The 10,773-nt window shown below is 42.2% G+C and overlaps 1 protein-coding gene across 2 annotated transcripts; it reads left to right on the forward strand.

Annotated features, from left to right (window-relative positions):
• Nucleotides 1-4,594: 4,594 nt before the first annotated feature.
• LOC130554535 (uncharacterized) lies at nucleotides 4,595-6,151 on the forward strand. Of its 2 annotated transcripts, XM_057334258.1 has the most exons (3): nucleotides 4,595-5,039; nucleotides 5,102-5,303; nucleotides 5,382-6,151. In XM_057334258.1, exons 1-3 carry the CDS (start codon nucleotides 4,863-4,865, stop codon nucleotides 5,408-5,410), a joined length of 408 nt encoding a protein of 135 aa, XP_057190241.1. In that variant the 5' UTR covers nucleotides 4,595-4,862; the 3' UTR covers nucleotides 5,411-6,151. The 2 variants fall into 2 exon arrangements, with proteins under 2 accessions (XP_057190241.1, XP_057190240.1); XM_057334257.1 differs by having other exon boundaries at nucleotides 4,595-5,303.
• The last annotated feature ends 4,622 nt before the right edge of the window (nucleotides 6,152-10,773 follow it).

The following is a 10,773-nucleotide window of genomic DNA, read 5'->3' on the forward strand; positions in this document are numbered from 1 at the left end:
GCAAATTTCATTTGCCAATTTCATTGGCCTTTTCTAAACTAGTCAGAAGTTGATAGGTTCTCAAGAGCGAACCCCATCTGTCGGCTCGACACAACGTCTCGTTCCCTCCATCAGGGAACCGAGGTTACATCCGTAACCAAGACGTTTTTAAGGGTGCTTTATAAATCAATTAAAGTTGAAAGTTGAAAGAAATCATACTCTTCAGTATACCTTATTGTCCCCTTAGGGCAATTTTTTTCAGGCTTAGTGTATGCTGCATTTACAAATAACACATTAACAAAAAAATCAATCTTATATATCTCACTCAGACAATCTGTACATGGTGGCAAAACATGTAGATATTACACAGCTAAAAGGATCATAATTACTGCACAAATAACCGCTGCATAAGACACAGGACCAGCAGTACATAACAATAACTAACAGCAAATAAGAATAGGAAGATAAAACAATAAGATGATTAGTGCAAACAAGAAACAATCCTTGACTCTCCAGAACAGCCTGATAAAACACTGTCATCTTTTTTTTTCCGTTGACATCATGCAGTCTTAATCTCCTCATAAAAAGTACAATCTTTGTTGGAGTTTAGTACATAAGGTATCAACATGGACCTGCCATGTAAGCATGTTATCAATGTAGATGCCAAGGTACGTCTAGGAACACACCTGATTGATTTGAGTGTCATGAATAGCAACAGGGCTGCTGTGAGCACTGAGGACAAACACTATCTCTTCCATTTTATTTAACATTTAAAGTCAAATTGTTGGCATCACACCACAGTTGAAAGGTCTTTATCTCAGAGTGATAGGAAGATGGATCACTGTCTTTATGCAGTAAGATTATAGGATTGCTGTGTCATCTGAGTATTAAATAATAATATTACCCGTGAACGAACTTTCACAGTCTTTGGTATGTAGTGTAAAGAGCACAGGTGAGCTCGAGGAGAACCTACAGTATGTGCGTTATTCTTAAATGTGAGAGGGTGTTATTAAACCTCAAGTCCTGAGGATGGCTGGTTAAGAAAAAGTAGTAGCATTTTATCAAAAAAATGTTAAAAGGTTTAACATTCAACTGGCTCATTTGCAGGATCAAAAGGAGAAGTCGAACTGTATTAAAAGCAGAACTAAAATTTACGCAAAGCAAGCGTGCATAAGCTTTGCTGTTCTCAAGATGTTTTCATATCAAGTGCGTGGTACTGTTAACAGCACCAGCAGAACCTTTCCTGTGCCTGGAAGCAAACTGTAAGGGATCCTGCAATGGCGCAATATCAACTCTGAGCAGAGAAACCCACGTTTTAAAGAAATTTCATTACCAGATGTAAATGATATTGGTTCATAATCGTTATTATCATTTGGACATTACCAAAACAAACCTCCGTAAACTACATCGGATAGTTCGGACTGCTGAGCTCACTGGTACAAACCTTTCTACTCTTCAAGATCTGCACTCATCCAGAGAGAGCAAACGGGCTGATAGAATCATTCTGGACACCTCTCACCCAGCACACTTCATCTGTTAACTGTTGCCGTCTGGTCGTCGCTACAGAGCACTGAGCACAAGAACAAATTTTTTTCCCTCAAGCAATCCATCTCATGAATCGTTAACCTGGCAACAAACACTATTATGACATTTAATTTACTTAATTACACTGTAAAGCTTTGCTGTAGTTTTGCCAGTATCTTACTGTCACGTTTTGGGGTGAGACACAAAGATACAAAAACAGAGGACCCAGAGACGTAGAAGCGGGGTTAACATGGACTTTTAATAAATAATAAAACACACAAAACAAAAACCCACGAGGGGGTAAAACAAGAGTATTACAAGAACAAACAAGACTAAACATAAAGTTTACTACATATTACAAAAGACTAAACTATACTAACAGGACACAAATTCACCCACATGAACCACGATACAGCACAATGAACCAGCACAAGACAGAAGACACAAGGGCATTATAAAGGGGATAAATCAAGAGGGAACAGGTGTGGGGCATGAACTAATTAACAATCAATAACGAGGAGACGAAAGGGCGGGAACAGAGACGCAACACCGGAGAGTGGAAGACCAACAGGGTCAAAACGCCTCTTTCCACATAAAACAAGAGGTTCTGTCATGGCTCTGCCACAAGCTCAAGAAACGCAAGACAAGATGGGGCAGAACCATGACACTTACTGCACGTTTCTAACCAGCAGTAAAATTCATTTAGTTTGTTCGCTTTATGGCATTCATGGACATAAAAGGTCTCCTGCCAGTTTCTATATTGGTTATGGCTTTTCACTGACTCCGACAGTCTTTTAGAATTACGTACAAGCAGCAAAACTTTCCACCATAAAATATCTTTTTGTCGCCTTCGAGCAGCTGGTTGAGCTCTTGTTGTATGGTTTTCAGTTGCAGCCGATCACCATTTCTGAAAGCAGCTTTTTTTCTCCTGTTAATGCACTCCTTTACATTCTTTGTTACACTGTTAACGATTTCCTTGTATTTTTACAGTAAGTTACTGGCAGCACGGTTGCCAGCAAGTTACTGTATTTTTATTTACAGTGCTGTACTGTAATACATTTTACAGTACAAAAAATATTGCTGTATAGCTACAAAACAGTACTTTACTGTATTTTTACAATATTTTGTAATTTGTCTATTTTTACTGTATTTGTATTATACTGTAATTTACTGTAATACCTATATTGACACATTATTACTATTTAATACTTTTTGGCAATAATTACTTTATTAGTTATTCATATTACAAAACTGCTATACTTGACATTATGAATCAAAAGGCAATCCAAGCAATATTTGCATCAAACATATTTTTTATTGAATCATTTCATTGAAACAAAAAGCATTAAAATATTTTTAAAAAATTAAACATTTGAAACAGTATTGAAGTATTATGTATTATATTAATAAAAACTGAATAACGACTATGTATATATTACAACATTTAAGTGACTAGAAATTTAAACATTACACATCAAAAGAAACAATAGCAACAAAGTAACAAGTGTCATTTAACTCTGGCTAAGAGAACACTGGTCTGTAGTTTAAAATGTTCCATTTAAACTTTATCAAGGACTAAACTGTAACATTTAAATCTCGCAAAGAGAACACTGGCCCGTAGTTTGACATTTTCTATTCAAAGTTCATCAACGACTAAACTGTAACATATTTAACTGAGGTAAAGAGAACACTTGCACATAGTTTTGAATATTCTACTCCAATTTCATAAAGAACTGAACAGTAATGCATTAAACTGTGGCAGATAGACCACTGGCCTTTAGTTTGAAGTCTTCCATTCAAACTCCATCAGGGACTGCATGAAGCTGTTCACATGGGGGTTAATGGCCACTGCCTTTCTCTGCACCACCTTCCCTGTCTTTTTGCTTACTCCCTGTCTGGATGTGCATTTTTTCCCATCTTCAGGGTTGATTCTGGCCAGAAACCTGTTAGCAATATCATAAACATTAAGTCAACAAATATGCCTATATTTATTATATTTATAAATATGCCGAAGATTCAAATACACTCAACTCATCCCTGAATTTACTCCTATCCTGAGTGTAGTGTAGTGTGTGAGAGTGTAGTGTAGTGTAGTGTGTGGGTGTGTGAGAGTGTAGTGTAGTGTGTGGGTGTGTGAGAGTGTAGTGTCTCACACACCCACACACTACACTACACTCTCACACACCCACACACTACACTACACTCTCACACACCCACACACTACACTACACTCTCACACACCCACACACTACACTACACTCTCACACACCTCACACACTACACTACACTCTCACACACCCACACACTACACTACACTCTCACACACCCACACACTACACTACACTCTCAACACACACCACACACTACACTACACTCTCACACACCCACACACTACACTACACTCTCACACACCCACATCACTACCTCACACACCCACACACTACACTACACTCTCACACACACCACACACCACTACACTCTACACCATCATCACACACCCACACTACACTACACTCTCACACACCCACACTACACTACCTCTCACACACCCACACACTACACTACACTCTCACACACCCACACACTACACTACACTCTCACACACCCACACACTACACTACACTCTCACACACCCACACACTACACTACACTCTCACACACCCACACACTACACTACACTCTCACACACCCACACACTACACACACACCCACACACTACACTACACTCTCACACACCCACACACTACACTCTCACACACCCATCACACTACACTTCACACACCCCACACACTACACTACACTCTCACACACCCACACACTACACTACACTCTCACACACCCACACACTACACTACACTCTCACACACCCACACACTACACTACACTCTCACACACCCACACACTACACTACACTCTCACACACCCACACACTACACTACACTCTCACACACCCACACACTACACTACACTCTCACACACCCACACACTACACTACACTCTCACACACCCACACACTACACACACCCACACACTACACTACACTCTCACACACCCACACACTACACTACACTCTCACACACCCACTACTTCCTGTTTGCTGAGAGCGCGTGGTTTGAGTCGGAGCTCTTTCAAATTTATTCTTAATACATCGTTTATTCTTGTTATATCTTAAGACTTGTGTTTTAAATTGTTATCCTCCGAGGGTAAAACATATCCTTAAATATATCCCATACCAAAATCGTATTTAAACGCACAGATAATTTATTTTTATCGGATCACTCGCTATTAGCCTCAGGCTGTTAGCATTCCCAGCCTGCCTGCTTACTGCTTAACACACTGTTCTCATTATTAAATCACTGATGGCTAATGTTTCAGATGTGTCTGTACCTCTGTGTGCAGATGAGGAAACGATCGCACTTCAGTCGGAACTGGAGGCTGTGGAGAAGCAGATCCAGGATCTACTAGAGAAGCAGTCACGGCTGCGAGAACGAAAAACGGCGCTGGAAACATCCAGAGCCGACGCTCGCAAATCCGCGGTAAGTTTTCATCGCGATTTTAATACTCCTTCCACTTCTACTCCGCGTGTTTCTCTGCACAGAGCCCAGGCTTCGAGAACACGGTCAGCCCAAATGAACTTCACTCCTGCACCGGCACAACCACGGCGAAAGGCGCGAGCCAGGACTGGAGCGATGACCCAACCGCCGCCACCGGTCTTCGAGATCCCGACCAGGAACCGCTTTGCCGCCCTCTGCGAGACGGAATGCAACGCTGTGGTCATCGGAGACTCAATCGTCCGGAACGTACGCGCTTCCTCCACTAAAGGTAAGGTGCACACTCATTGTTTTCCTGGCGCCCGTGTTCTTGATGTCTCTGCGCAGGTACCTGCGATCCTGAAGGACGATGCTAACGTCGGAGCTGTCGTGCTGCACGCGGGGGCGAATGACGTCAGGATGAGGCAGTCGGAGATCCTGAAGAGGGACTTCAGGAGTCTGATCGAGACGGTACGCAACGCATCGCCCACGGCGAGGATCATCGTATCAGGGCCGCTTCCTACCTACCGACGAGGGAATGAAAAGTTCAGTAGACTATTTGCTCTAAATAAATGGTTGATGTCATGGTGTATTGAACAGAAGCTGCTCTTTGTTGATAATTTTGATCTGTTCTGGGAGCGACCTAGGCTCTTCCGCCCTGACGGCCTGCACCCCAGCAGCATCGGAGCGGTTCTTCTGTCTGACAACATCTCAAAGACGCTACGCACCGCTTGACTACGTCTCCCAGCGGTAAGTCAAAACTTTAACCATAGTCTGTGTTCCTCCCACTCATCTGTTATAAATGTTACTGCTTCCAAATGCATAGAGACTGTGTCTGTCCCCCGAATAATACTACAAAATAACAAAATAGCCAAATCTCAGAGAAAAAATCTAATCGTGATTAAACCTGAGGACAATGTAATAAACGACCAAAACAAACTCATAAAGTTCGGCCTACTAAATATTAGATCACTAAATTCAAAAGCAGTTATTGTAAATGAAATGATCACAGACAACAATTTTGATATGCTTTGCCTTACCGAAACCTGGCTTAAACCAAATGATTATTACGGTCTAAATGAGTGTACACCACCAAGCTACTGTTATATGCATGAGCCACGTCGGTTGGTCGAGGTGGCGGTGTCGCAACAATTTTAGAGACTTTCTTACTGTAACTCAGAGAACGGAGCATAAATTTAAATCATTTGAAGTGCTTGCGTTGAACATAATTGTTCCAATGACAAGTAAAAAACATTGCTTTCTTGTACGTTGGCTACAGTGTATAGACCCCCTGGTCCCTACACTGATTTTCTGAAAGAGTTTGCGGACTTCCTATCGGACCTATTGGTTAACGTTGATAAAGTACTAATTGTCGGAGACTTTAATATCCACGTAGATAGTGCTAACGATGCATTAGCAGTGGCGTTTACAGAGCTATTACACTCTTTTGGAGTAACACAACACATCAATGGACCCACTCATCGATTTAATCATACACTAGACTTGATTATATCTCACGGAGCCGATCTAACCAATATAGATATTATACCTCAAAGCGACGATGTCACTGATCACTATCTTATAACATGTACACTGCGCACTGCAGAAATCAGCCGTTTAACTCGTTATCGACAGGGTAGAACAATTACCTCGACTACTAAAGATAGTTTCCAAAGAGCTTGCCAGATCTGACTCCTTTAATAACCATACCAATAAATATAGAATCGCTCGATGACATGACCAGCAAATTGGGCACTATTTTCTCTAATACATTAGAAGCTGTCGCACCTATGAAGTCAAAAAAGATTAATGAGAAAAACGCAGCACCATGGTACAATAGCACCACTCGCGCCCTTAAAAGAGAAACACGTAAACTGGAGCGCAAATGGAAACAAACCCAATTAGAGGTCTTTAAAATTGCGTGGAAAGAGAGTGCAAACTGTTATAAAAAGGCACTAAAAGCAGCAAAGGCCGAGCACCTCGTAACCTCATAGAAACTAACAAAAACAATCCAAGGTTTTTATTTAGTACAGTTGCTAAACTAACAAATAAACAGACTTCACCTGACCGGGTATTCCGCCGCACCTTGGTAGCAATGATTTCATGAATTTTTTACAGAGAAAATCGAAAACATACGAGACAAAATAGTAAAAACTCAACCTCCAAGTCTGTCCTATAAATTAGTACCAACCATCGCCCCAAAAGAAAGGCTACAGTGTTTTTCACCTATAAAACAGGAAGATTTAATTAAACTTATTGCAACATCTAAACCTACAACTTGCTTATTAGACCCCATACCAACTAAATTATTAAAAGAGTTATTACCCGTTGCAATTGAGCCCATTTATAACATTATCAACTCGTCAATTAATCTAGGCCATGTCCCAGGAGCCTTTAAACTGGCCGTCATTAAGCCTCTTATCAAGAAACCAAACTTAGACCCCAATGAACTAGGAAACTATAGACCGATTTCAAATCTCCCTTTCCTGTCTAAAATACTAGAAAAAGTAGTGTCCACTCAGTTGTGCTCTTTCTTACAAAATAATGACATACACGAAAAATTCCAGTCAGGTTTTAGACCGCATCATAGTACTGAAACTGCCTCGTTAAAATTACAAACGACCTGCTATAGCATCAGATAAAGGTAACATCTCACTCCTAGTCCTGCTCGACCTTAGTGCTGCGTTCGATACTGTAGACCATAAAATACTTCTAGATCGCTTACACAATTATACCGGTATTCAGGGACAGGCACTACAATGGTTCAGATCTTACTTATCAGACCGACATCAATTTGTCCATTTAAATGGGGAATCATCAAATCTAACGCAAGTAAATTATGGATTACCTCAGGGATCGGTTTTAGGACCCTTGCTATTCTCCATATACATGCTGCCCCTTGGAAACATTATTAGAAAACATGGAATTAGCTTCCACTGTTATGCAGATGATACTCAGCTATATATCTCATCAAGACCAGATGATTCCTTCCAACTATCCAAATTGGCAGAGTGCATCGACGATATAAAGCATTGGATGACTTGTAATTTCCTTCTTTTAAATTCTAATAAAACAGAAATATTACTTATCGGACCAAAGACACGTGAGCAGAATATTTCGGATTATGACCTGCAAATTGAAGGCTGCACTGTTACTCCAACAAATACAGTTAAAGACCTTGGCGTTATATTAGACAGCAACCTGTCATTTAAAAATCACATCTCAAATGTCACAAAAACAGCCTTCTTCCACCTTAGAAATGTTGCCAAATTGCGAAATATTTTATGTGTGGCTGATGCAGAGAAGCTCATTCATGCATTTGTGACCTCAAGACTTGATTACTGTAATGCACTGCTTAGTGGTTGTCCTGCATCATCAATAAACAAACTACAGTTAGTTCAGAACGCAGCTGCCAGAGTTCTAACCAGGTCCAGAAAATACGATCACATAACCCCAATGTTATCAACCCTTCACTGGTTACCCATTAAGTATCGTATTGACTTTAAAGTTCTTTTAATTACTTATAAAGCCTTAAACGGTTTAGCCCCTACCTACATAACAGAGCTTCTACCACACTACAACCCATCACGCTCTCTAAGATCTCAAAACTCCAGACTTTTGATAACACCTAGAATAACTAAATCCACCAAAGGGGGTAGAGCTTTCTCATACGTAGCACCTAAACTCTGGAATAGCCTCCCCGATACTATTCGAGGGTCAGACACACTCTCCCAATTTAAATCTAGATTAAAGACACATCTTTTCAGCCAAGCATTCACTAATACATAGCTAATGAACAGCAGCTACGCTAATTATTCTCTTTCTGTTTCTGCCCTCGCCTCGGGATGCCCATCCCGAGGTAGGGAGAGATTCCGCCAGGCCCAGATGAACGTCATATGCCCATCCACAACTAGAGATTACGCCAGCTACATCTGAAAATCCCGTGCCATCCTCCTGCGAGAGCCTGCGGACTGACTGACCATCCAGCTCCATCCAAGGCAATTCCATCACCACCCAAGAAAAAGGCGACCATCTGGCCGGCCCAGCTCAGACAATTCCATCCCCAGCCGAGAGCAAAGACGGACTACCTGTCACATAAATGCTAAATTTACAATACTTGGTATTTAATGCTAAACTTACATCACACGACAGCAGTTTGAAGTTATGGCTGCACTCAGTGACTTTGATTGGAGGTAGCTGGGTGGGTGTTGTGGGGAGTGGGGGGGCTTGTTGGTTGTGGTTCGGGGCGTTTCATTTGTTGGGACTGTGTGGATCTGGTCTGGTTGGTCTTGTTTTGTGGTCGATGTCGGACAACAGAGGAATAAAGTTAATTATGCCATTACTACTTTTCCCTGGTTGTTCCTCTGTTGTCTGTTGTTGATCGCGGAATGAGACCGGGTTGGACCTGCACGGTTTCGGCGGGTGGGGCTTCCTGGGTCGCGGCTCGTGGGCTCTCCCTGTTCTTCGTGGACGTTGCTCGGTGGCTTTGGTCGGGGTCACTGAGTGCAGCTATGACACGTCAGAGGAGATCTGGCCCTCCCGGCTGAGCCTGGTTTCTCCCGAGGTTTTTTTTTCTCCATTATTCAGCATTGGAGTTTGGGTTCCTCGCCACAGCAGAGCAGTGCAGTGTTGGCTTGCTCACCGGGAGACTGCATTTATTTATTTATTTATTATTTATTTATTAGATATTATTTATTATAATGATCTTGCTTGGTCTATAAACACCATGCACTGTGCTGTGTTTTACCTTTCTGTGTTTTTCTTATTTGCTCCTGTAAAGCTGCTTTGGAACAATGCACATTGTGAAAAGCGCTATATAAATAAAATTGAATTGAATTGAATAATCACTCTCACTACACCCACACACTACACTACACTCTCACACACCCACACACTACACATACACTCTCACACACCCACACACTACACTACACTCTCACACACCCACACACTACACTACCACTCTCACACACCCACACACTACACTACACTCTCACACACCCACACACTACACTACACTCTCACACACCCACATACACTACACTTACACACCCCTACACTACACTACACAACACAACACACACGCGCTACAACTACCACACACACATCTACACTACACACACGCTACACTACACAACACAACACACACATGCTACACTTCTAACGCACACACACATGCTACACTACATGCACGCTACACTACACAACACAACACACACACATGCTACACTTCTAACGCAAACACACGCTACACTACACTACACACACCCACGCTACACTACACACACCCACGCTACACTACACACACCCACGCTACGCTACACACACCCACGCTACGCTACACACACCCACGCTACGCTACACACACCCACGCTGCGCTACACACACCCACGCTACGCTACACACACCCACGCTACGCTACACACACCCACGCTACGCTACACACACCCACGCTACGCTACACACACACGCTACACTACACACCCACACACTACACTACACACACACCCTACACTACACACCTACACTCTCACACACCCACACACTACACTCACACACACACCTACACTACACACACACACCACTACACTACACTCACACACACCTACACTACACACACCACACACTACACTACACTCTAACCCAGCTACACTCACACACCCACACATCACTACACTCACACACCACACAGCTACACTACACTACTCTCACACACCCTCGACATCATACACTAGCACTG

This window comes from Triplophysa rosa, linkage group LG5 (assembly GCF_024868665.1).
Source record: "Triplophysa rosa linkage group LG5, Trosa_1v2, whole genome shotgun sequence".
Classification (NCBI taxonomy): Eukaryota; Metazoa; Chordata; class Actinopteri; order Cypriniformes; family Nemacheilidae; genus Triplophysa; species Triplophysa rosa.